General features: G+C 37.3%; 1 protein-coding gene and 2 non-coding genes across 3 annotated transcripts in view; 2 read left to right on the top strand and 1 right to left on the bottom strand.

Moving 5' to 3' along the window:
- Positions 1-27463, bottom strand: part of TARBP1 (TAR (HIV-1) RNA binding protein 1) — a 93504-nt gene that overhangs the window by 46237 nt on the left and 19804 nt on the right. Inside the window, exons 8-14 of the mRNA XM_049788091.1 lie at positions 19960-20057; positions 17528-17663; positions 16018-16114; positions 15147-15236; positions 10941-11082; positions 2670-2778; positions 1805-1977 (exon numbers count right to left, since the gene is read on the bottom strand). Of these exons, the coding sequence (XP_049644048.1) occupies positions 1805-1977; positions 2670-2778; positions 10941-11082; positions 15147-15236; positions 16018-16114; positions 17528-17663; positions 19960-20057 (845 nt within the window). The remainder of the gene's footprint in view (positions 1-1804; positions 1978-2669; positions 2779-10940; positions 11083-15146; positions 15237-16017; positions 16115-17527; positions 17664-19959; positions 20058-27463) is intronic.
- Positions 10018-10150, top strand: LOC126031945 (small nucleolar RNA SNORA51). The gene has a single exon (XR_007503750.1). It is a non-coding gene; the product is annotated as a small nucleolar RNA SNORA51 (small nucleolar RNA).
- Positions 25547-25650, top strand: LOC126031790 (U6 spliceosomal RNA). The gene has a single exon (XR_007503619.1). It is a non-coding gene; the product is annotated as a U6 spliceosomal RNA (small nuclear RNA).

Genomic DNA, 27463 nt, shown 5'->3' with positions numbered 1-27463 from the left:
GACAGACCGCAGTTTCGATCCCCCTGCATCCTATATGGTCCCCCCAAAAAGAAGTGACTTCTGAGCACATAGCTCAGAAAACAAACAAGCAAGCAAGCAAAAAACAAAAAATGGTTTATAAACCCTTCAGTTCACCTTTACAAACTTTTACAATGAAGAAATAAACATACCAAAAACAATTCTTTGGGGTTTTTGGGCCACACCCACTGCCGCTCAGGAGTTACTCCTGGCTATGCATTCAGAAATCATTCCTGGCTTGGGGGACTATATAGGACATCAGTAACTGAACTGCAGTCCATCTTAGGTTAGTGTGTGCAAGGCAAACGCCCTACCGCTTGTACCACTGCTCCGCGCCACCCCCCGCAAAAAAAAACTTTTTGAACTGAACAACTGCCCAAAACCTAGACTGGTCACTGAATGGAGCAAATACATTTAATATAGATAAAAGATGACTCTTGCAAAGGACTGGGAAACAAGCTGTTAAATGCAGCCACCACAACAAAATTTGTATTTTTTGTTTGTTTGTTTTTGTTTTGGGGCCATACCCACTCAGGGGTTACTCCTAGCTATGCACTCAGAAATCACTTCTGGGTTGGGGGACCATATGGGATTCCAGAGACTGAGATCGAACCAAGGTCCGTCCAGGATCAGCCATGTGCAAGGCAAACACCCTGCTGCTATGCTATTGCTCTGACCCCACAAAAGCTGTATTTGAACTAAGGTCTAAATCTAAACAGGCTGGTTAACAGCTAAACAAAAATAAGAACATTCTCCAACTAAAACAAGATCTAGAGCATGTAGGCATGATCTGGGTTCTAATTCTTATAATTTCAAAACATTATATAATAATTTACTTGCATGTTTCTTCTTTTTGCATGTGGTTAAAAAAGTATGTAAAAACAACAAAAATTTCATTATCTTTTTAATTCCAAGTGGAACTGATCAGGATTGATAAATAAGGCTTAACTACTAATAGTTTCATGTCTAATCACATCTATTTTCAACTGCTGTGTAAATATATCTTGTTTGGTTTTTTTTTGTGGTTTTTGGATCACACCCGGCAGTGCTCAGGGGTTATTCCTGGCTCCAGGCTCAGAAATTGCTCCTGGCAGGCACGGGGGACCATATGGGACGCCGGGATTTGAACCGATGACCTCCTGCATGAAAGGCAAACACCTTACCTCCATGCTATCTCTCCGGCCCCTGTGTAAATATATCTTAAGGAGAAAAAAGCTCAATGCTTCTACTTTCTACTTATTTCTAACTGTATGAAAAATTTTCTACTTAACATTTGTTCAGAAATTTAAAACAAGTCATACAAATACTGCCATTCCCATGCTAACTTACCTTATGCAACATCTATCAAGTCATAGTTAGAAATGGCGCTTGATTAAGACATATGAAACCGATCAGTTTTTTTTTTTTGTTTTGGTTTTTGGGCCACTCCCGGCGGTGCTCAGGGGTTACTCCTGGCTGTCTGCTCAGAAATAGCTCCTGGCAGGCACGGGGGACCATATGGGACACCGGGATTCGAACCCGATCAGTTTTAATGGTTTAGAAAACAAGACATCATGCATGCCAAAATCTATGCATGTATGTAACAAAATCACATTATAAAGTCGAGAGTAACTAATGAAACAAATTCCATAGTTCCTTCTCTGCATACTCTCAGCAACACAAGGATTTACGCAGCAAATTCTTGCTGAATCCATGAAGTAGTCTTTCTATTTGCAAAGGTCAGGAATTTTCTCAGTCTAAATGCAAAAGATATACCACAATACCGATAGAAACTGCTTTTTCTCACCATCTCGGGTTCCGGAACCTTTCAACAAGCAAGTATGCAGTAGCTTCAATAGCAACTGGAGGCATCTGTCAGTTTTCAGTAAGGGCATGTAGGCATTTGTACCAAACTTCATAAGGGCATCCAATAGAGGATCTAAGAATATCTTCAAAATATTCTGTGTTCTCTGCTTTTCACTAGATATTAAAAGACATGATCAAATTAAATATTTCAAAAGCATAAAGAAATTTTCTATTTATAATTTGTGGAAGTGATTAGCTCATGGATACCAATATAAATTATTCTTATGGCTCAAAAACCTAGCACCTATTCACTGCAATCTTCATACTAACTATTCAGGTTATGCTTTCTCAGTGAGTATAGTGATTCACTAGGGAAGAAATCACCAAGAAAAATAACTGTATTCAACTCTGACAAATATGGAGCAAAGTCTGTATCTAATATATTCATGCATTAAGATACTAAGATCTGATGCCATAACTATACATTATGAAGATATATTATTTAAAGGAAGCTGCTTCTGGAAACATTTAAACTGCTGAGAACTGATATATAATTCAAATCTAGTAAATATTTTTACCTAATCAATGTCAGATCTTAAAACTCATTATTTAAGGGCTGGAGCGATAGTATAGCTGACAGGGCAAGTGAATTGCCTGGGTTCAATCCCAGGCACCCGATATTGCTCCTGAGCCCGCCAGGTACCAGAAGCAAACCCTGAGCACTACCAGGTCTTGTCCAAAAATAATTTAAAAACAAAAAACTCATCCCTCTAGTATTATTAGATAAAACCAACTGATTAATACATTAGTTTTTACTCTCTAAATTCTTTTACTTTAAAATATTTTTTCTCTCTCGAAATACTCACCTGTGCTGAATCATTTTCATTTTCATTTTATCCACATCAACTGCCAATAAGACCATCATAGCAACAAGCTTGGCTTCAAACCAATCAGGCATTAAGCAGTTTTCTCCTGCTTAAGTAATAATAAAGGTTTTCAAACTATTAACACAGTCCTTCAAAAAGAATGTTTCAAGAAAACTACTAAATATCATACTACTAGAAAAATATAATTAAATGATACAATTCACAATAGACAAAATCTGGAAACAATCTAAGTGCCCAAGTACAGATTAATGGATAATGAAGCTGTGGTACATATATACACAATTGAATAATACTCAGCTGTAAAAGATGAAGTTATGGAATTTGCTAATACAAAAGTAAGTAGGAGGGAGAGGTACGGACAAAATGAATCTCATTTATGAGAAATATAAAAAAATAGTAGGTAAATAATAATGCCAAAGACAATAAAAACAAAGAACAGAACTGACCCTTAGAATAAAGATGGTTACTGTTGAGAAGGGGTAAGGAAGGAAACACACTACAACAATGATAGATGGAAGCTGTCACTGGATGAATTGCTAAAAAAAAGAGCAAGGTGATAAGTATGATACCCTATCAGTAACAGTAGTGTATACCATAATGCTTAAAAGGGAATAAAGAATTTTTTCTGACATTGAAGCAGGAATGGAGGTGAGAAAGAAAAAGGGGACATTAAAAAACTTAAAAGGAAGGAATAAATAAAAAGGGGCCAATGGTGAAAGGAGGTGAACACTGATGAAGGATTTGGTGTTGGAACATTGTATGTCTGAAACTTGATCCTGAATAATTTTGTAATTCACAGTGATTCAATAAAAATAAATACAGCTGGGGCGGAAGCAGTGGCACAGTGGTAGGGCATTTGCCTTGCACACAGCTGACGTAGGACAGACTGCAATTCGATCCCCTGGCATCCCATATGGTTCCCCAAGCCAGGAACGATTTCTGAACATATAGCCAGGAGTAACCCCTGAGTGTCACTGGGAGGGTCCAAAAAATCAAAAATAAATAAATACAGCTAGGATGATTTAGTAGATCATCTATAGCTTACTGTTAACACAGTTAAATATAAATACAAATCATTGCATGCCAGTTACAAGTCATGTACCAGGATAGGTCTACAGATCCAATGTTTTCTGTGTCTGAATCTGAATTTGAAGTACAAAGATGATGAAAGCACTCATCAAGCAATATATAAAGGCAGATTAAATGATGATTGAGTGTTATAAATGATGCTAGGGGAATACATAGATATACATATATACTAATACACCCTGATATGAGGAGTAAAAAAAACTCACCCTGAAGAAAAGACAATTATGCTGAGAAAAAAAAAGAAGGCAAAAAGAGAATGTCAGGGGAAGAGAATATTTCATATTCCAGAAATGGAAGCATGCCTATATTACTGGAGTATACAAGTCAGAGCAACAAAGATGAGACTACACAAACAAAAAGAAATAAATACCAGGAGACTTTTTAGATCATGTAAGAAATTTCTATCTTTATGAAAAGGCAAAAGAAAGCCACTGAAAGCTACAGTGTAAACAAAGGAGAGGAGAAATTTGTAAGATTAAAATTTGCATTTTTTTAAAAAAGTTTTTGGTTTTTGGTTTACACCCGGCAACATTCAGGGGTTAATCCTGGCTCTATGCTCAGAAATTGCTCCTGGCAGGCTTGGGGGACCATATAGGATGCCGAGAATCTAACCGAGGTTCATCCTAGATCGGCCACGTGCCAGGCAAACGCCCTACTGCTGTACTATCTCTCTGACCTCAAGATATTTAGTATTTCTGTAATTTCACTGTCTGACACTTAGAAAAGACTTAGAAAAATATTTGCTTTAAAAAATAAAGCTATATCAAAACCCCAAAAGTCCACTGTAGAGGAAAAATATAATGAAAAATATTATTTTGGCAAATTCATCTTTATATTAAAAATGTCTTGATTATTAAATGTTTTTAGGCTTTAAAATTTCAAACTAAAGACTCTTTGCTTTAGAATTAGTTTGTTCTTAAAACTGCCAGTTAATTGATAGTGAAATTTAAAAAAAAAAGGCATAAAGCTAGTCAAACAAGAATTTAAATAAAATCTCCATTATACTCGAATTTTTTTTTTTATTTTATTTTTTTTTTTGCTTTTTGGGCCACACCCTTTGACACTCAGGGGTTACTCCTGGCTATAAGCTCAGAAATCACTCCTGGCTCAGGGGACCACATGGGATGCCAGAGATCAAACCACAATCTATCATAGGTCAGTCACGTGCAAGGCAAATGCCCTACCGCTGCACCACCACTCTGGCCCCTATGTACTTGAAATTTATTTTATTTATTTATTTATTTATCTTTTTTTTTTTTTTTTTTTTTTTTTTGGGCCACACCACACCCGGCAGTGCTCAGGGGTTACTCCTGGCTGTCTGCTCAGAAATAGCTCCTGGCAGGCACGGGGGACCATATGGGACACCGGGATTCGAACCAACCACCTTTGGTCCTGAATTGGCTGCTTGCAAGGCAAACGCCGCTGTGCTATCTCTCCAGGCCTGTATTTACTAGTTTCTAAGCTAGATATGTTAAATTCTTATATAATCTCATTTTGAATTTTAATCATATCTGCTGCTGTTATATGCTCTGAATTATAGAAACAAGTTTCACAGAACCTTCCAAGTAATTACACAATGTACTGGACAATAGAATAAATACAAAAGAGAAATGTTCTGAGGATAGCAGATAAATGCATGTATTTGGGGGAGATAATTATCTGATCATTTCAACCCATTCCTTAATCAGATAAATCAAAAGATGAAAACCACATAATCTGTGACAGTGCTAGGGTATATCAAGTTCAGGGAAGCAATTTACCCAAATTATCATTAATGAATATTTTTTTGTTTTGGGGGGTCATACCCAGTGACACTCAGGGGTTACTCCCAGCTATGCTCTCAGAAATCGCCCCTGGCTTGAGGAAACATATGGCATGTCAGGAGATCGAACCACGGTTTGTCCTAGTTTAGCACCTGCAAGGCAAATGCCCAACCACCTGCGACACTGCTCCGGCCCATCATTAATGACTTTAAGAAGAAGAAGCATTAGAAATGTAAAAGAATTCTAATTAATAAATATAATTCCTTCATGCAATATTACAATTTATCGAAAGAAGTTGCAAAACAGATCTGTGCTAGTTGAAAAAAATTAAAATATAAATCATCCTTTGATTCCCTTCTCTTGTCGGATTGCTATTGCTAGGACTTCTAAGGTTATATTGAATAAGAGTGGAGAGAGTGGACAGCCTTGCCTAGTTCCTGACCTTAGTGGGAATGCTTCTAGCTTCTCGCCATTAAGTATAATGTTGGCTGTAGGCTTTTCATAAATAGCTGTAACTATCTTAAGGAAGGTGCCTTCTAACCCTATTTTGCTGAGTGTCTTTAACATGAACGGATGTTGGATTTTGTCAAACACCTTCTCTGCATCGATTGATATGATCATGTGGTTTTTGTCCTTCATGTTGTTGATGTGGTGTATAATGTTGATTGATTTGCGTATGTTGAACCAACCTTGCATTCCTGGGATGAATCCCACTTGATCATGATGTATGATCTTTTTAATGAGGTGTTGGATTCGGTTTGCTAAGATTTTGTTAAGTATCTTTGCATCAATGTTCATTAGTGAGATTGGTCTATAGTTTTCTTTTTTGGTGGTGTCTTTGCCTTCTTTAGGAATGAGTGTGATATTAGCCTCATAAAAGGAGTTGGGGAGGATTCCTGTTTTTTCTATGGTTTTGAAAAGCCTATGGAACAGTGGTAATAAGTCTTCTTGAAATGTTTGATAGAATTCACCTGTATATCCATCTGGGCCTGGGCATTTGTTCTTAGGGAGTCTTTTAATTACGTCTTCAATTTCCTCTGAAGTGATTGGACTGTTTAGAGTTTCTAGGTCTTCCTTTTCCAGTCTTGGAAGAGGGTGTTTGTCCAAGAATCTGTCGATTTCTGGTGGGTTCTCTAGTCTAGTTGAATATAGTTGTTCATAATATGTTCTCATGATATGTTGTATTTCTTGGGGTTCTGTTGTAATCTCTCCCCTTTCATTCATGATCCTAGTGATTTGGGTGTTTTCCCTCTTTTTTTTGGTAAGTTTTGCCAATGGTTTGTCTATCTTATTTATTTTTTCGAAAAACCAACTACTGGTCTCATTGATTTTTTGTATTGTTTTCTTAGTCTCTATGTTGTTTATTTCTGCTCTGGTTTTTATGATTTCTTGCCTTCTGGTTGTGGTTGGATTTCTCTGTTGCTGTTGTTCCAATTCTTTGAGGTGATCTTTTAAACTGTTGGTTTTGTTATTTTCCTGTTTCTTAACATAGGCCTGTAATGCTATGAGTTTCCCCCTAAGTACTGCTTTTGCTGTATCCCATAAATTCTGACATGTTGTCTCTTCATTGTCATTCGTCTCAAGGAATCTTTTTATTTCCTCCTTGAGTTGTTCTTTGATCCAGCTGTTGTTAAGCAGTATGTTGTTCAATCTCCAGGTATTAGTTTTCCTCCATTGCTTCTTCTTGACATCAATTATAAGCTCTGTTGCATAGTGATCTGAAAGGGTACTTCTAATGATCCTTACCTTTGTGGTCTTATATAGGTTGGCTTTGTATCCTAAGACATGATCTATTCTGGAGAAGGTTCCATGTGGGTTTGAGAAGAATGTGTATTCTACTTTCTGGGGATGGAGGGTTCTATATAAGTCTATTAGCAAGAGAAGGGAATCAAAGGAATTCAAGTAGGGAAAGAGGAACACAAGCTAGCTCTATTTGCTGATGATATGATGATATACATCAAAAACCCTAAAGAATCCACAGAAAAACTCCTAGAAACAATCAACCAATACAGTAAAGTGGCTGGATACAAAGTCAATACACAAAAGACAGTAGCATTTTTATATACAAACAATGAAGTTGAGGAGAGAGAGATTAAAAATACAATTCCATTTAAGATAGTATCAAAAAATATCAAATACCTAGGAATCAACCTTACAAGAGAAGTGAAAGATCTATACCAGGGAAACTTCAAAACACTTCAGAAAGAAATTGAAGACGATCTAAAGAAATGGAAGAACATCCCATCCTCATGGATAGGTAGAATTAACATAGTCAAAATGACTATTTTACCCAAATTGCTATATAGATTTAATGCAATCCGTATCCAAATCCAGACACAATTCTTTAAAGAAATAGAACAATCAATTATAAAATTCATTTGGAACCATAGAAGACCCAGGATAGCTAAACACATTCTGAAAAATGAGAAGTTGGGAGGTATCTCCTTACCTAACTTGAAACTATACTATAAAGCCATAGTAATAAAAACAGCATGGTACTGGAACAGAGACAGGACCTCAGACCAGTGGATTAGAACAGAATTCCCAGACATAAACCCCCAGATATATAGCCAACTAATATTTGATAAAAGAGGCAAGAATATGAAATGGAACAAAGAAAGCCTATTCAACAAATGGTGTTGGTACAACTGGAAACTCATATGCACGAAAGTGAAAATCGACCCATATCTCACTCCTTATACAAAAGTCAACTCAAAATGGATCAAAGATCTGGAAATCAGACCTGAATCTATAAAGTTTATCGAGAATAAAATAGGCAGAACACTCGAAGACCTTTATATTAAAAGGGTCTTTGAGAATGGAGCACCAATGGCAAAAACGTTAGCATCAACTATAAACAAATGGGACTATATCAAACTAAAAAGCTTCTGCATGGCAAAAGAAACCCTACTTAATGCAAGAAGACAGCTAACAGAATGGGAAAAAATCTTTTCACTTGATATATCAGATAAAGGGCTGATATCTAGAACATACAAAGCGCTCAGAAACCTGAGTCCTTCAAAACCAAACGAAGCCATAAAAAAATGGGGAGACGAAATGAATAGACATTTCTCTGAGGAAGAGAGAAGGATGGCCAACAAACACATGAAAACATGCTCACCTTCACTCATCATAAGGGAGATCCAAATCAAGACAACAATGAGATACCACCTCACACCAGTGAGGTTGGCTCACATCAAAAATAATGGGAACAACCTTTGTTGGAGAGGATGTGGTATGAAAGGAACTCTCATTCATTGCTGGTGGGAATGCCCTTTGGTCCAACATCTATGGAGAAAAGTCTGGAGAGTGCTCAAAGAACTCAGAATTGAGCTGCCATTTGACCCAGCAATTGCTCTCCTAGGCATATATCCCCAAGATGGAAGGACATTCATTCCAAAATATGTATGCACCCCACTATTTATTGCAGCACTCAGTATAATAGCCAAATCTTGGAACCAACCTCGATGTCCAACAACAGATGAATGGATCATTAAAATGTGGTACATATATACAATGGAATATTACATGGCAGTTAGAAATGATACAATCACAGACTTTGCAGCAACGTGGATGGACCTAGATCATGTTATGTTAAACGAAGTAAGTCAGAAGACAAAAGAAAAACACAGAATGGTAGCACTATTCTGAAACACCTAGAATACATAAAAAACAAAAAAAGGACATTGAAGAAGCATAACTGCTAGAACCACAAAGAAAGACTTCATAAATTCCATTCCCTGATCCTCACAGCCACCAAGATCTCTAGAAACAGGATTTTACCATCCAAGATAAAGTAGAAGTCTTCCACATACCACGAAAGCAGCAAGAGGAGAATAAATGATCTATTTTTTTGACATCTTTATTTTGGTGTGGAGATTACGGTTGATGTCTCCAATATTATTTTATTTTATTTTGTTTTGTCTTTCTCTTTCTTTTTGCACTTGAGTATGATTTGATTTCAGAACCGAGATTATTGTGTGGTGCCTGTCTTTATTGTTGTGGTGCTTATCGGTTATTTAATTCGATATTTTTTTTGTGTGTGTGTGTGTATTGTTGTGGTATTTTAATTACTTTTTTCACATCCTCTCTCAAACTGAGTTTGGAAGCCTCTAGACAGGACTCTGCCTATTTTTCAGTATAATTGATTTTTGATTGAGAAGAGGACATATTAGGTGATGGGTATTCCCCTGATTTAATGTGAATATGTACCCAAAATACTACAGTGAAAGATATGTAAGCCATTATGGAAAAAAAAAAAATTGTGTTTTTAATCAGAAATTTTCTTTGACTTACATGTATTATTATTATATTAATTATATTATATGTTATGTTATGTCACTATATTATGTTATATTAGTTTACCTTATTATGTTAATCAATTTTGTCCTTTAAATGAATTCTTACTTAAAAAAAAAAAAAAAAAACAACTTTAGTTTGCCCTGAAGGAAAAAAAAAAATAAAAGATAAAATAAGGCCTCCCAATTCTTACCACAGGCTGTGTTCTTTACACTGGCTGTATAGAAAGAGGAGGTACAGTAAAGGCACCCCATATACACCTCAACACAGGCCCCTTGCCGGGTATGTATTGTGAATTGGGGGACAAAAAAAAATATATATATATATAAATCATCCATTCAATAAAATATTTTAAGCACTTTTCATAATTAGTTCACACTAATTGTAATAGTAGTTTGAATGCAAACAGAAGATGAATAGATTTATCTACTCATTTTCACTATAGAATATTCATATGCTCTTCATGGGCAAGAGCAATAGTGTGGCAGTAGCACGTTTGTCTTTCACGTGCTGATACAGGACAGACCTCAGTTCAATCCCCAGTGTCCCTGACGGTCCCCCAAGCCAGAAGCAATTTCTGAGCGCCTAGCAAGAGTAACCCGTTAGCGTCATCAAAAACAAAAACAAAAACAAAAACAAAAAAAACACACGCAAAAAGAATATTCATATGTTCTTATTTATTCCACAAGATTCAGGAACTATAGGATAAACTATTAATTTGTGTCTAATCTTGCTTTCTTAAAACATAAAATTATTTAAAAGTGTTATTCATATTATTTAATTGAAATACAAGTTTCACATCAATAAGCTGGCATTAAGTCTTTATCTTGACCTGAAACACTGGTTGGAAGTTATTTTGAAATATCTTGCTTATCTTGAAAAATTCATAAAATTTGGAGCTGGAGAAATAGCATGGAGGTAAGGTGTTTGCCTTGCATGTGGAAGGGCAGTGGTTCGAATTCCGGCATACCATATGGTTCCCTGAGCCTGCCGGGAGTGATTTCTGAGCGTAGAGCCAGGAGTAATCCCTGAGTGCCACCCAGTGTGACCCAAAAACCAAAAGAATAAAAGAAATATTCATAAAATTTATTTTACTTACCTTCCCAAGCAGGTGACTTAATATATTCTTGAACTAGGTTTTTTACGTAAGTATTTAAATAAGATGTCTCATGAAGTTCAATGGAGCTAGAAGATGAAGATTGCCTAAAATTGCTTTCATTAACACATAACCAATCACAGAGCTGGAAAAGAAAAATAATGACTTTATTTTAAAAGCCTAACTGAACAAAGGGTTTCTAATTTTCCATAATCAATTTTCTTTCTTTCACAATAAACTAAACACAAAAAAAAATTGGTTGCCAAGACTGCTTCCACAATGCAGACAGTAAAGAAAATGCATAACACAAACATGTGTATGTTTTCTAATCTCTTTCCAGAATTTATAAACACCAGCAGCTGGAGATAGGGTACATGAAAATACTAATAGAGAGAAGGGAAAACTAGTGGTCAGATGGTACTAGAACAGGACATACATGAAAATCTATCATTAACAGAATGTAAATCAAAGTGTCTCAAAAAAAAATGAAAGACAACATCACTGGAAAGCTAGTAAGTGGGTAGGGCGCTTGCTTTGCATGTGGCTGACCTGGGTTCCATTCCAGGCATATCATATCGTTCCCCAAGCACTGCCAGTAGCAAGCCTAAGTGCAGAGCCAGAAGCAACTCCTACGCATTGCCAGGTGTGGCCTAAAAACTAAAACCAAACAAACAAAAAGACAGAGTCACCTAGTTATCAACAGATATTATATTTAATCAAAAAAAATTATATACTTTATTAAGCATAAATTTTAACTGCTAATTTTGATAAGGTATTCTAAAGAACATCTTCATAAAAACTAACACATTAAACAAAAGCTATCACCTTAAAAAAGAACACTAGCTTCATATATTAAATAAGCATTTCTATTTTTTAGAATAATTTGAAAAATGTTATAAAGTTCCTATTCTTCTAAGTATGTACAATAAAGTCAGAATTTCAGACTGATCATAAGTAATGAGAATTTTGCTTTGAAATCCTATTTTCATTTTTTTCTTTTAACATGAAAATGAAAAGCGTGGCTTTATTGGGTTTTGGGGCCACACACAGCTGTGCTCAGAACTTTCTTTCAGCACTATACTCTTCTAGGATCATCCCTGGCTGGCTTAGGGACCAGGTACTGACCCTAGGTCAAACAAATGCAATGCAAGTGACTTACCAACTGTGCTGTCACTCCAGCCCCATCAACACATGAATTTAAATACCAAGTAATTATGAAATAAACTGTTCTAAAATATAAGAATATTACTAAAAATATCACATTTACCAAGATAGTTCAAAATTATGTATTAAAATAGAAAACTGACGTATGAATCAATCTAACTAAAAGTCTTTTCTCTACAATCTGGCACAAGTCAAAATTGTTCCTCTCACCAATTCTACTCAATCTAGTACTAGAAGTTCTTGCCATAGCAATTAGGCAAGAAAAAGATACAAAGGGCATCTATATAGGAAAGGAAGAAGTCATGCTCTAACTATCTGCAGATGACATGATATTGTAACTAGAAAATCTGAGCGTCTACAAAAAAGCTTCTAGCAGCAACAGATTTGTACAGTGAAGTGACAGGCTAAAAAAATTAATGAACAAAAATCCATGGCTTTTCTATACACAAATAATGAAAGAAAAGGATAAAAAGTAATACCAATCAGAATAGTGCTTCAGGGGCCGGAGAGATAGCATGAAGGTAAGGCATTTGCCTTTCATGCAGAAGGACAGTGGTTTGAATTCCGGCATCCCATATGGTCCCCTGTGCCTGCCAGGGGAGATTTCTGAGCATAGAGCCAGGAGTAACCCCTGAGCACTGCCCGGTGTGACCAAAAAAAAAAAAAAAAAAAAAAAGATAGTGCTTCAGAAAATCAAGTTTCCTGGAGTCAATTTAAATAAAGAGGTGAAATACATACAAAGAAAACTACAAAACACTGCTTCAAGTCATAAAAGAGGACAGGAAGAAATGAAAACATAAACCCTGCTCGTGGGTTGGGAGGATTAACATCATTAAAATGTCCAATACTTCCAAAATCATTGTACAGATTTAATGCAAACCCCCAAAGAACACCGTGACATATTTCAAAGTGGATCAGACAACTCCTGAAATTCAAATAGAGCAATAAGCATCCACAAATAGCTAAAGCAATCCTTGGCAAAAAGAAACTAGTAAAAATCACTTTGTCAAACTTTAAACTATACTATAAAACAGTAATATTAAAACAGCATGGTACTGAAATAAAAAAGATCCTCAGATCAATAGAATAGACTTGAATATTCAGAGATGTACCCACAGGTTTATAATCAATTAAGTAAGAAATGCAAAGGGGAGCAAGAAAAGCATCTTCAACAAGTGGTGCTGGGAAAACTGGCCAGCTACTTAAAAAATGAACTCAGACCTCTCTTTAATGCCATACACTAAAGTCAAATCAAAATGGATTAAAGAGACCTTGATATCAGACCTGAAACCATAAGGTAAATAGAGGAAAACATGGGCGCATGGCATTTAAGTTAAAGTCATCTTCGAGGATGAACCACCACTTGGCCAAGCAAGTGGAAACAAGATAAACATGTGGGACTACATTAAACTGAGAAGCTTCTGCACCTCAAAGGTAACAGTGACCAGGATACAAAGACTATCCATAGAATGGGAGAAACTATTCACCCAATACCCATTAGACAAGGGATTAATATCTTAGATATAAAAGGCACTGATAGAACTTAGCAAGAAAAAACATATAACCCCATCCAAAAATGGGGAGAAGAAAGGAACAGACATTTCCTCAAAAAAAAATATAAATGAACTTCTAATTTTTAATCAGTTCAAGGTGATTTCTCATTTCCCTATCTACACAAAAATATACATAACCAGAAGATTTTATAAAAATAAAAGTTACACCCTTGGGACTGGAGCGGTGTCACACGCAGTAAGGTGTCTGCCTTGCCCGTGCTAGCCTAGGATGGACCACTGTTCCATCCCTTGGTGTCCCATATGGTCCCCCAAGCCAGAAGCAATTTCTGAGCACATAGCCAGGAGTAACCCCTGAGCATCACTGGGTATGGCCCAAAAACCAAGAAAAAAGAAAAACAGAGAGAAAAGATAGAAAAGAAAAAGTTACACCCTTAGCATTAATAACGTTTAAAAACCATCAGGAGCACTTTCTGAGTGTAGAGCCAGGATTAACCCCTGAGCGCTGCCGGCTGTGATCCAAAAACAAACAAACAAACAAACAAAAAAAATCACAGTAAAAATATTTTTTTAATTAGTCCCTGACCTCCAAAAAAAACCTTAAAGAATACAGATTAAAAGTCAACTACTATATAATGGAAAAGGTCTATAATCAGACCTGACTCCCAGAATTAACAGAAAAAAAAATTATACACACACACACACACACACACATATGTGTGGAAAAAGAATCAAACCATAAAGGTCCCTCACAGAGAAGAGTAGAGCCATCAGACATAGTTGGACTGAAAAGCCCTAAAGCATGTAACAGAAACACCAGAAAGCAATAAGAATCATCACAGTAGAAGCAAGAATTAATGAAAAATCTCCACTAGAGTAATGAAAAGAAGAAATGTTTAGGTTTTCAGGATAAATTAGAAGCAGACAATAAGAATCACAAAGTATGGGGCCGGCGAGGTGGCACTAGAGGTAAGGTGTCTGCCTTGCAAGCTCTAGCCAAGGAAGGACCACGGTTCGATCCCCCAGCGTCCCACATGGTCTCCCCAAGCCAGGGGCAATTTCTGAGCACTTAGCCAGAAGTAACATTAAACGAGTGTGGCCCGAAAAACCAAAAAAAAAGAATCACAAAATATTAAAATATAAGGTTTGGGCAACTCTGTAAATGAAAACTGGCAATTACTGACAGGATAAAGACAAAGAGAAGGAATATGTAACTTACTTTTTTGAGTCTAACATCACTACTACTCCTAATACGTGTCATTCAGAATTGATATCTGTCTACTAGCACTATCTTCTCTTCTAAATACGTCTATCTCTCTATTCCAAATATTTTCCCAACTCCCACTACCCCTATAAGATTCTTATTAGCAGTGTAGGTCCACTCATAGCAAATATATTCAAATATACTTAAAATTTCTGTTGGTAGATAACAAAGTAATCATTATATTTACATATCTAAATAATCAACTAGATATTGTTTTAAATAAAGTTTTCAAAGCCCTTATCATTATCAATAAGCTGCTTTCTATCTCACCTCTGTCCACAATGAAGTTCCTCGTGCTAAGGACTCCTCTTGTTTCAGAGACATGAGAAACGTTGAGACATCAGAAAGTGACACTTTTTCCTGGGGATAAAAGTTTATATTTTTTTAGTTTTAAATTGAAAAAAATAAAATCTCTGTGAAAGAAAAGTATACTATTTAAAATAAAATGCTGTTAGTTTAAATGAAGTTGTATTTTTATCGACCCAGCAGCTAACGATTAAGGTTAGACAGTCAAAGTCAAAAGCACTCAAAGTCACAGTGGTCAGAGTCTAAAATATGCATTAATGTGCACATTTTTACAGAAAATGTTTGCAGCTCCTTCTCTTAACACTAATACTACTTGAACTTCAATATTTAAAAAAGATGAACAAAAATAATACATGTTCCTTGGATGTCAATTTTTGGAAAGAAATGCCAAAAAAGGCAAAGGAAAAGCAGCAAAAACTTCCAAGAATCCACTCCTTACAAGGTCAGTCAGAATATGCCTAATTTCTCCAGGAAGGACCTGTGACAACCTTTGTGAAATATATGTATGAGAGACAGTCACCAGATTCACCACACAGCATTCTTATTACAAGCTGGTCAGACACACACACTCTGCATGGCACGTACTAAAATTCCAAACTCCCTGGAGAAAAGAAGTGTTCACTATAAACCACATTTTCTGTATAAATACTTAAGACACAGTAAGTAGACACAATAAGACTATCTTAGTAGTCAATGTAGCTTCCAGATACCAGTCTGCACCAATCCTGCAAGCAAGGCTTTTGAATTACAGGGCAAGCCTCTATGTTATGCTTTTTGCACACTTGCTCCTCCTAAATTAGATAGGTAAAATGAAAAGTAGGCTGAGTAAACTTACCACATCAACCAGATTCATAGCTGTTTGAAGAAGATAGCATTGAGCTGCCCCTCTCAATAGAATCTGATGTGTGATCATGGTACACTGAAGAACACCCCTGACATTAAAATACAAAACATCATTCACATGTTACAAAATTCTGTTAACTTTGATATAAAAATTTTTTTTTATTTTTGGGTCACACCCAATGATGCTCAGGGGTTACAACTCCTGCCTATGCACTCCGGAATCGCTCCTGGCTTGGGGGACCATATGGGATGCCGGGGATCAAACCCAGGTCTGTCCTGGGTTAGCCGCATGCAAGGCAAATGCCCTACTGCTGTGCGATCACTCCAGCCTCTAACTTTGATATTTTAAAAAAAGTTTTAGGGGCCGGAGAGATAGCATGGAGGTAAGGCGTTTGCCTTTCATGCAGGAGGTCATCGGTTCGAATCCCGGCGCCCCATATGGTCCCCTGTGCCTGCCAGGAGCAATTTCTGAGCCTGGAGCCAGAAATAACCCCTGAGCACTGCCGAGTGTGACCCAAAAAACACAAAAAAAAAAAAAAAAAAAAAAAAAGTTTTAACTGATATTGATCTACAACACTACAATTTCTAATGGAGCATCACTGTCAGTAACATGTTTATTTTTGTGGGGGAAGGTGTATTTTTGTGGGCGAAGGTGTATGGATCACACCCTATATATACCTGGTGGTGATCAGGGGACTATATATAGGGCTGGAAATTGAACCATACATGGAAGAGAAGTAAGTAAATCCTGTACTACCTCTTAGGTCCGTCAATAGAATTTCAAAGTAATTATCTTTCATTAAAACCTCCAGTAGAGGTAAATTATAATTTGAAACCAGTTTCTTTTCCAGTAGCATAAATCCAAGCAACTTCATATGCTCAGATCCTAGCATTGAACCAACAGTCCTGCTGACCAGGTATTACTGGGAGAGGGCCCTGGACAATTTAATGACAGGAAAAATAATAATGACCATAAATAAAGATCAATGCAAGTAATAATTTTACATTCTTAAATAATTCTTTAGGAGTTAAAGAGATAGTAAAGCATGTCTTGCATGTGGCTGACCCAGGTTCAATCCCTGGCATCCTATGTGTTTCTTCTAATTCCCAACAGGAGTATTCCTGAGCAGAGAGACAGGAATAAACTCTGAGCACTGCCAGGTGTGACCCCATCAAAAGAATCTTTAGTCAGTATTTCTGTTTGATATTTTATCTCCAATTTTCTACATATCAATGTAAAAAAATTAGCATTGATTTAAAGTAGTCAAAATCCAATAATACTACATAATACAATTCAAATTCAAATAAGTAACTCAAAAAAGAAAATATGCTCATATTTAGGAATAGATTTTTATTAGCTTTTTTTTACAAAAGCTTAAGAGCTTAAAATTCCCAGTGCCAATATAACTAAACGACACACTAAAAAGTAAGATGTAGAACAAAACAAAATCAATAGAGAATTACACAAAATAACTATATGTGAACATAACATAGTAAATTACCTGAGAGCAAGAAGTCCTTCTAGACCCAGAACTTTACATCTTAGGACACCTGCCAAAGCTTTAGATATAAACAAAATAGGAATAGCACACCACTGTCTACTTGTCATCTTCTGAATAAACTTTAAAAGGAAACTACCTGGAAGAAAAGAACTTTAGATGTAATTGTTGCCAATACACATGAGAAAAAATACCATCACTGACATTTTATTTGAGTAAATACAAATCAAAAACCATAAAAATAGCAGGAAGGAAGGAAGGAAGGAAGGAAGGAAGGAAGGAAGGAAGGAAGGAAGGAAGGAGGGAGGGAGGGAGGGAGGGAGGGAGGGAGGGAGGGAGGGAGGGAGGGAGGGAGGGAGGGAGGGAGGGAGGGAAGGAGGGATGATTTCTTAAGGACCCTAAGTGAGTGATAAGGTCTAAGTGTATACTCAGAGTATTACAACACAATTATTTTTAAGGTATCCTTAGAAATATCAGAAAGGAGCTTATATTTCATATCTTCCAAAGTACTTTGAACAAAATCAGATAAATTAAGACACGCACTGAAAACTGTTGACTGAAAAACTATTTTTAAAAACGTATTTTACTTGTCCTTTCTTCTGTTGGACCAATTAAGTGTCTATCTTTTCCTGATGCCTCAGATCATGAAAAGAAAAATGGCAACAGCCAAGTTTGCAGTGCACATTCATTCAATACAATTATAGACTGTCTAACACTGGGCTTCAAGCAAGGCACAAGATTTAACAGGGACAGATGTTATCATCTCCACTCAAAGCGTACCTCTGAAGAGACACAGGGAAAGCAGTCAATAAATTAACTCATACTGTTCAAACCACTGAATTCCAGTAAACTAAAGAATGACGACAGTTGTCTTCTTCATTAATTTTTAAGGTAACTTAAACAACTTTCTATAAATCTAGGGTTGTAAAATATAGGTCATCTTTTCCCTTTCTTTTCTAACTTTTGAATAATTTTTAGTAAATTTTGAGTAAACTTTTGTAATTATCTCATCCTACTTGGATATTAAATACAAAAGAAAAATTTATACTTCACATCCATTGCTGCTCTAAGCCAGGAATGAAAAATCCTCCTGGGCCCGGAGAGCTAGCACAGCGGCATTTGCCTTGCAAGCAGCTGATCCAGGGCCAAAGGTGATTGGTTCGAATCCCGGTGTCCCATATGGTCCCCCGTGCCTGCCAGGAGCTATTTCTGAGCAGACAGCCAGGAGTAACCCCTGAGCACTGCCGGGTGTGGCCCAAAAACCAAAAAACAAACAAAAAAAAAAAAGAAAAATCCTCCTGCTAATCAGCAAACAAAATATCACAAGTTTTTAGTACAAGTTTCTTTTTTTTTTTTTAGTGTAAGTTTCTTAGCAAGTTATTGCATGAAATAAATCCTTATCTGAAGACCTAAGGAATGTCTCTAAGACACAAAGTATTAAACTAAACATGTTTTTCTTATCAATTTCTATAGAGATAACTGCCACAAGAAAGAGTGAGAGAGAAAGTGAGAGAGTGTGTGAGAGAGACAGACAGAGAGAGTGAGAGAGAGAGAAAGAGAGAGAGAGAGGGAGGGAGAGAGAGAGGGAGAGAGAGAGAGAGAGAGAGAGAACGCTTGCGCCAGAGAGAGAGAGAGAGAGAGAGAGAGAGAGAGAGAGAGAGAGAGAGAGAACACTTGCGCCATACCCAACACTGTTCAGGAAATCACTCCTGTCAGATACAAGGGAACATAGGAAAAACTGGGATGGAGGGGGCAGTGGGACGGGTGGGCGTGGCTTCCTCTGCAGTGGGTGGGGCCTGGTGGAGATACTGGGATGAACTGGGGTTGGCCACATAAAAAGCAAGTGCCTTACTCCCTATACAATCTCTTCAGAACCAAAATATTTTGTTTACAACTTTTCTCTACATTCATGTTATCTTTCATCAAAAGATTTTACTAATTCTTAAAATTAAACAATGAGATATTAGTAATTTATAGCACACAGTATAAAACTTTTTCCACAATATTTTAATCAATACTGATATGGTATTACAAAAAATTGCAAAGGTATACACTAGATTATAAAGAAGCCCTATTTATTTGATATTGGAAAAAATATTCTTATACTGGAAAAAAGGAAATTAATTTAAAATACTGATTATAAAAATTTTTAAAAGGATGGTGTTGTTTATAACTATAAATTAAAAATTTTAAAAATTAAGCTAATAATTCTTAAAAAAAAAAAAAACTCTATGAGGAGGTCGGAGAGATAGCATGGAGGTAGTAGTATGTTTGCTTTGCATGCAGGATGGTAGTTCGAATCCCGGCATCCCATATGGTCCCCCGAGCCTGCCAGGAGTGATTTCTGAGTGCAGAGCCAGGAGGAACCCCTGAGCGCTGCCGGGTGTGACCCAAAATCAAAAAAAAAATAACCAAAAAAATTCTATGATACATACTCTTTATTTCTTCTGTAAGAAGAGAAGTGTAGGTAACTAAAAACTTCTGTAATTTCAGCCCCAATGGAGAACCACTTCCTATCTGCTGGCCTGGGAACCTACAAAAAGGAGAACAGGGAAAAAAATGAACATTTATAATCTATTACCAAACTAACTATATTTAAATTTTTAAACAATAAAAAATTTTAATACTTATCTGAACCTACATTTTATTTGTTTTGTTTGTTTTTCTAGCTCTGCACTCAGAAAATACTTCTGGCTGGTTATCCACTGTGCTATTGTTCTGGCACCCTACATTTTATTTTTCAGAAGAAATTATGAAAAGCCTTCTTTCTAACTACAAGATGTCAGGGTGATGTAGGAAAACATACATGTGTTAGTAGCATACTACACTATGTAGGCATGGACTTCCTTTTCATGATACTTTCTCAGATACACATATATGAATCTTGAAACAGCACTTTTTGTCTTTTTTTATTTATTTATTTATTTGGTTTTTGGATCACACCCAGCACTGCTCAGGGGTTACTCCTGGCTTTACGCTCAGAAATCGATACTGGCATATGGGATACCAGGATTCAAACCACTGTCCTTCGGCATGCAAGGCAAACACCTTACCTCCATGCTATCTCTCCGGTCCTTTTTAGTAATTTTTAATTAAATCACCATGAGATACAGTTACAATGTTGTTCATGAATGAGTTTCAATCATACAATGTCCAAAACTCATTCATTCACCAATGTACATTTCCTGCCAACAATGTCCCCAATTGACCTCCTGCCATTCTCTGCCCAGTCTACCACTGTAGCTGACAATTTTCCTTCCTTTCTCTCTCTCTCTCTCTCTCTCTCTCTCTCTCTCTCTCTCTCTCTCTCTCTCTCTCTCTCTCTCTCTCTCTCTCTCTCTCTCCTCTCTCTCTCTCTCTCAGACACTGATTTACAATACTGTTATTGAAGGGTGTCATGGATATCACTTCATCTTCTTTCAACAGCCAGTTATTATACAGAGTGACCATTTCCAACTATCATTGTCATAGTGATTCCTTCTGTAGAGAAGAAATCTAACTGCACTCCCCTTTTGTGGCAAGTGTCCCACCACGAAATGGTCCTCCTGGCCCTCATTTCTATTTTCTCTGGATATTAATACCATACTCTATTTTGATAAATGATCATTACATATCTATCTCCCAACCTCTAACTTCTTTCAGCATAATACTCTCCATATTCATCCATGTACATATTTCATGACTTCATTTTTCCTAACAGTTGCATAATACTTCATTATATAGATGTACCTTTTTTGCAAATCACTAATCTGTTCTTGGGCACTTGAGTTACTCGTTTCCAGAGGCTCTTGTTAACAGTTCTGTAGATAACAAGAGTGCAGATACCTTTTCTGCATCGTGTTTTGGGCTCCTAGGGTATATTATTTGGCTCCTAGTAGTATTGCTGGGTCATATTACTGATTATTGGGCTCCTATAGTATTGCTGAGTCATGTGGAAGACAATTTCCAGATTTTTAAGGAATATCCATATTTTTTTCCCAAAAAAGATTGGACCACCCAACATTCCCACAAGCAGTGAACGAGAGTTCCTTTCTCCACACATCCATACCAGCACTGGTTGTTCTTGCTTTTTGTGATGTGTGCCAGTCTTTATGGTGTGAGATATCTCTAGTTGTTTTAATTTGCATCACCCTGATGATTAATGATGTAGAACATCTCTTCACGTGCCTTTGGCCATCTGTATTTCTTCAAGGATATATGTGTTCATCTTTCTTCCCATTTTTGGATGGGCTTAGATTTTTTTTCTTGCTAAACCTTGCTTTATATATCTTAGATATAAATCCCTTATCTGATGGTTACTGGGTGAATAGTTTCTCCCATTCTATGGGTAGTCTTTGTATCCTAGTCACTGTTTTCTTTGAAGTGCAAAAGCTTTTCAGTTTGATGTAGTCCTATTTATATTTGCTTCCACTTGCCTGGACAGTGGTGTTTCACCCTTGAAGATGTCGTTAGCTTCAATGACATGAAGTGGAAACTGCCTAAGATTTCTTCTATATACCTATGGTTTCAAATCATGAGAGTCAGTCTCAGGATATTCAAGTCTCAGGATATTCCATTGATCTGAGGGTCTCTTTTTATTCATATACCATGGTGTTTTAATATCATGTTACCTTATATAGTACAGTTTGAAATTGGAAAAGTGAGATTTCACATCTTCATTTTACCAAGGATTGCTTTAACTATTCAGTTTATTGTTACATATAAATTTCAAAAATATTGATCTATTTTTTTGAAAAATGTCATGAGTATCCTAATAGACACTTCATTGAATCTCTACGATGCTTTGGGAAATATTACCATTTTAATGATGTTAATCCCCCTTATCTATGAGTAGAGGATATGTTCCCATTTTCTTATATCCTCTTTTATTTCTTGAAGCAATGTTTTGTAGTATAGGTCTTTCACCTCCTAATTTGATTCCAAGATAGTTGATTTTGAGACACAACTGTGAATGGGATGGCTGTTTTTAATATCTTTCTTGTCTTTCAATAGTTGTAGATAGAAAAGCCATGGGATTTTGCATATAATTTTATAGACTGTCACTTTATAATTGTTTCCAGAACCTTTTATTGTAGACTTCAGAATTTTCTAAATATAGTATCATGCCATCGACAAACAGAGCTTGACTTCTTTCTTTCCTATATGGGTGCACTTGATATCTTTTCTTGCTAAATTCTAAGGCCAGTTCTTCCAGTACTATATTGAAAATAGAAGGGATAAGAGTGGGCAACCTAATTTTGTACCAGATCTAAGAGGAAAGTTTTAGTGTTCCCCCATTGAGCATGATGTTTGCAGTGGGCTTGTGGTAAATGACTGGAATTATATTGAGTAGAGTTCCTTCAAAGCCCATTTGTTGAGTTTTTATCATGAACATGTACTGGATCTTGTCAATTGCTTTCTCTGCATCTACTGATATGATCATGATTTTATTTTGCCTCTCAATATGACATTATTGAAGTAAATACAAGATAGAACGCTTTAAAAAACATCCTTCAGGATATTTCTTCTTTGCATATGCATGTGCTTGTCCCAAATGTGCAGGAAATACCTCTAGATTGGCCCCCTACCCCAACCTGTTCTCCACCCATGGAGATGGGCCTACTCTTCCCAAAAAGACTTCAGGTCAGAGAGACTTCCTTCGGTTTTGGTTCCACAGTTTGCCTGTCTACCTGCCGATATCCTCTTGTCTGCTTGCAACTAGCTTGTGGTGGAAATTACTGAACCTGTTTCCAGCTCCCTAACCTGCTATGGATTATTTCCTGTGTTGGTGTTGCATCCATGTTCCCCAATCTCCCTCAGGATTGGGGTAAGAGGCTTCCTCTACATCTTGCACCCAATTAAGGATCTCTTCAACAATGGGTGAGATGTTTCCTGGGTAGATTCTGTGGTTACTAAAGTGGATAATTTCACCTTGGCTAAAAATATCTAGTTCCTAATTAGCTCAAGGCTATGATCATGTGAATCAAGGGACCCTCGACCCTCTTCACATATCTTGCCACCTTCTTTTCTCCAACATTCACAATACCCTATATAGGAATGGTATTTTGTATATTAGTCATTCTGGTATTACTCTAAGTCAGGGGTCTCAAACTCTCCGTACAACACTTTGTGGCCCTGCCCTAGAGGAATCTTTTTTTGTTTTGCTTTGTTTTAGTTGTTTGGGTCACACCCCCCAATGTTCAAGGATTACTACTTATTTTGCACTCAAGGATCACCCCGACTTTGCCTCCTGCGGCCACCAGGTAAATTGAGTTTGAGACCCTTGCACTAAGTAGTCACTGTATTTTTTTGTTGTTGTTGGTCCTAGTCTTCTCAATAAATACTTCAGGTCAGAGAGATTTTCTGCAGTTTTGGTTCTGCAGCTTGCCTGTCTGCCTGCCAGTGCCCTTTCGCCTGTTTGCAGCTAACCTGTGGTAGAAGTTCCTGAAATTGTTTCATCTCCCTAACCTGGTGAGGATTATTTCCTGTGTTAGCACTGCTTCCAAACTCGTGTTCCCCAATCCCCCAGGATTGGGGTATAAGGCTTCCTCTAATCAACGCATGATGATGATTGGCCTGTATATATTAAACCATTCTTTCATTTTTCAAATAAATCCTACTTGGTTATACAGTATGAACTTTTTGATAAAACATTGGAATGGGGGCCAGAGAAATAGCAAGGAGGTAAGCATTTATTTGCCTTACATGCAGAAGGACAGTTGTTCGAATTCCGACATCCCATATGGTCCCCTGAGCCTGCAAGGAGTGATTTCTGAGCGTAGAGCCAGGAGTAAACCCTGAGCACTGCCAAGTGTGACCCTCCCCCCCCCAAAAAAAAATGTTGGCTTGATGAATTGTTGAATTGGATGACTAATTTAACCAATTGATGAACTGTATATCTGCTAGTATTTTGTTAAGGATCTTTGTTTGTACCTGTGTTCATCAAGAATATCGTCCTGTAATTATTTTTTTGTTTCTGTTTGTTTTGTGGTGTCTGTCTGCTTTGGATATCAGGATGATGATAGCTTCACAGAAACTGGGAGTGTTTCTGGATTTTAAATTTCTAGAAGAGCATGGAAAAACTGGTAATGGGTACTTGTTAAAAGTTTGAAAGAATTGGGGCTGGAGAAATAGTATGGAGGTAGAGCATTTGCCTTGCATGCAGAAGGACGTTGGTTCGAATCCCAGCATTCCATATGGTGGTCCCTCAGGCCTGCCAGAAGCAATTTCTGAGTGTAGAGCCAGGAGTAATCCCTGAGCGCTACCAGGTGTGACCCAAAAAACAAACAAAAAAAAAAAATTTGAAAGAATTTACAAGTGAATCCATCTAGGTCTATATTTTTTTGTTTTGTTTTGTTTTGTTTTGTTCTTTTGGGGCCATACCCGGTGATTCTCAGTGGTTATGCACTCAGAAATTACTCCTGGCTTGGGGACCGTATGGGATGCCGGGTGATCAAACCACGGTCCTTCCTTAATCAGCCACATGCAAAGTAAATGCCCTACTGCTTGAGCCACCTCTCAGGCCCCTAGGCTTTGGTTTTTGAAAGACTTGTGTTACCATTACTATTTACTCAATAATGATAAGTCTGTCCAGGTATTCTATTATCATCTTGTTCAAACCTGGGAGTTTAGATGAACTCAAGAATTAATTAAAAAATAAAGAAGAATTAATCCATTTCTGGGGCCAGAGTGGTAGCACAGTGGTAAGGCATTTGCCTTAAAAACAAATGTGGGTTCAATCCCCAGCATCCCATATGTTCCCTGAGCCAAGAACGACTTCTGAGCACGGAGCCAGTAGTAAGCCCTGAGTGCTACCAGATGTGGCCCCAAAAAACAGAAACAAAACAAAACATAATTTATCCATTTTTCCAATTCATCTCGTTTTGTAACATGAAGATTCTCAAATTAATCTCTGATTAACCCTTAATCTCTATAGCATCTGTTGTGACATCCAGCCTTTCATTTCTAATTCAGTTGATTAGAGCTCTCTCTTTTTGCAATTCTAGATAATTGTATATGGAGCTTGTTTAAAAAAATTTTTGGGTGCTCACTTCGGCAGCACATATACTAAAATTGGAACGATACAGAGATTAGCATGGCCCTGGTGCAAGGATGACATGCAAATTTGTGAAAATTTGTAAAATTTGTAAATTTTGAAAATTTGAAAAATATGTAAAAAAGAAAATTGGGGGGGAGGGCTTTTTGGGTCACACCCAGTGACACTCGGGGGTTACTCCTGGCTATGAACTCAGAAATCGCTCCTGGCTTGTGGGACCATATGGGACTCCGTAGTCTATCTTAGGTTACCGCACGCAAGGCAGACGCGCTACTGCTTGAGCCACTGCTCCACCCAGTTTGTTTGGTTTTTTCAGCTTGTTTAATTTTAAAAAGAACCAGCTCTTACTTTCATTGATCTTTTGAACAATGTCTTATATTGTTTTCAGTTTAGCAATTTCTGCTCTGAACATTTTATTATTTCCTTCCTCCTGCCTCTTTTGGCTCTCTTGTTGATCATTTTCCAATTTCCAAAACTGTGCCATTAAGTTATTTATGTAGGCCGTTTTTCCCTCCTGATGAATACCTGCAAAGCTACCGTATTTTCTGGCGTATAAGACGACTTTTGAAACAAAAAAAAAAAGCCAACCGAAAATCGGAGGTCATCTTATACGTATATCCCGCTAAACGAAAATTGTCTGAATATTGCCACAAAACGAATTTTCCAACTCGATCCTGCACCAATCACTGCCAGGCTGCTCTGACCGCCTCTAGAACTCAGCCAATCCAAGCAGGCTTTTTATGCATGCAAATTAGACACTGTTCTGCACCAATCATTGGAAGGCTGCTCTGACCGCCTCTCTGACTCAGCCAATGCAAGCAGGCTTTTTATGCATGCAAATTAGACAATGTTCTGGACCCAAATCTACACTGCTCAGATTGGCCAGAGTCAGAGAGGAAGTCTATTCCAGTATAACCTTTGAACCTTTGCTTGTTGTGGTTGGCTCACTGTGCTACATACAGTTGCAGCACAGGAACGTTCTGCTGTTACAGCAAATATAGGCCTAAACCTATGTTTTAAATGCAAACCTATGTTTTAACTTATATGCCCAGTCGTCTTATACGCCAGCAAATACGGTGTAAATTTTCCTCATACTACCACTTTTGCTGTGTCACACAAATTCTGATAATTCATCTCTTCATTCTCATGTTTCCAGGAAGTCCCAACAAATGTTGGGGCTAAGTAATCCTCAAGTAAAGGGATCTGGGCAGGATTATCCACATTTAAACATTTAATGAGTCTAGAGCAAGAAACACACAGAGAGCCAGAGAAAGCAAACAAGATACCATACAAATCTGGGGCACAGAACAACAGCAACAGAAGAGCACAGCTAAGCACAAAGTCAGGTAAACTGGAAGGCAGGCTCTCTCTGGATTTGATCCACTGCAGCATCAGGCTGGCAAGAGGACAGGCCAGCCAGGCCCTCTGGGCACCCAGGCCAGCAGGATAATAGATGATAGATAATAATAAATAATATAATAGAAAATAATACTGTTATTTATAACAGTACAAAATAGTACAAGGCCAGCAGGCCCTCTGGGCACCCAGGCCAGCAGGCTCCCCCAGATCAGCAGGCAGGTTCTATTTAGAACTCTTCACCTGGGCCTATTATAGGCTAGGTCCAACTGCCCCAAGAAGGCAGTTTACTGTTAGGGGAAGTCCATTAACTAACAGACTTCAATTAAAGGAAGAAGAGAGGCTATGGCAGAAGGTCATGGGAGTAAAATCCTACACTGGATTCTCATCACCTTCGGAGAAGCCTGCACTCGCCCTTGAGCAGTTTACTCTTTCCCTGTCTTACTTTCTCCCTCCCCTTTCTCAGGACTTCCAAATAAAAACTGCTATTTATAACAGTACAAGATAGTACAAGAGAGAAAGCTTAAAAAAAAAAAAGAATTCTGTAC

This window comes from Suncus etruscus, chromosome 15 (genome assembly GCF_024139225.1).
Source record: "Suncus etruscus isolate mSunEtr1 chromosome 15, mSunEtr1.pri.cur, whole genome shotgun sequence".
Taxonomy (NCBI): Eukaryota; Metazoa; Chordata; class Mammalia; order Eulipotyphla; family Soricidae; genus Suncus; species Suncus etruscus.
This window is presented reverse-complemented; position numbering and strand designations above follow the sequence as displayed.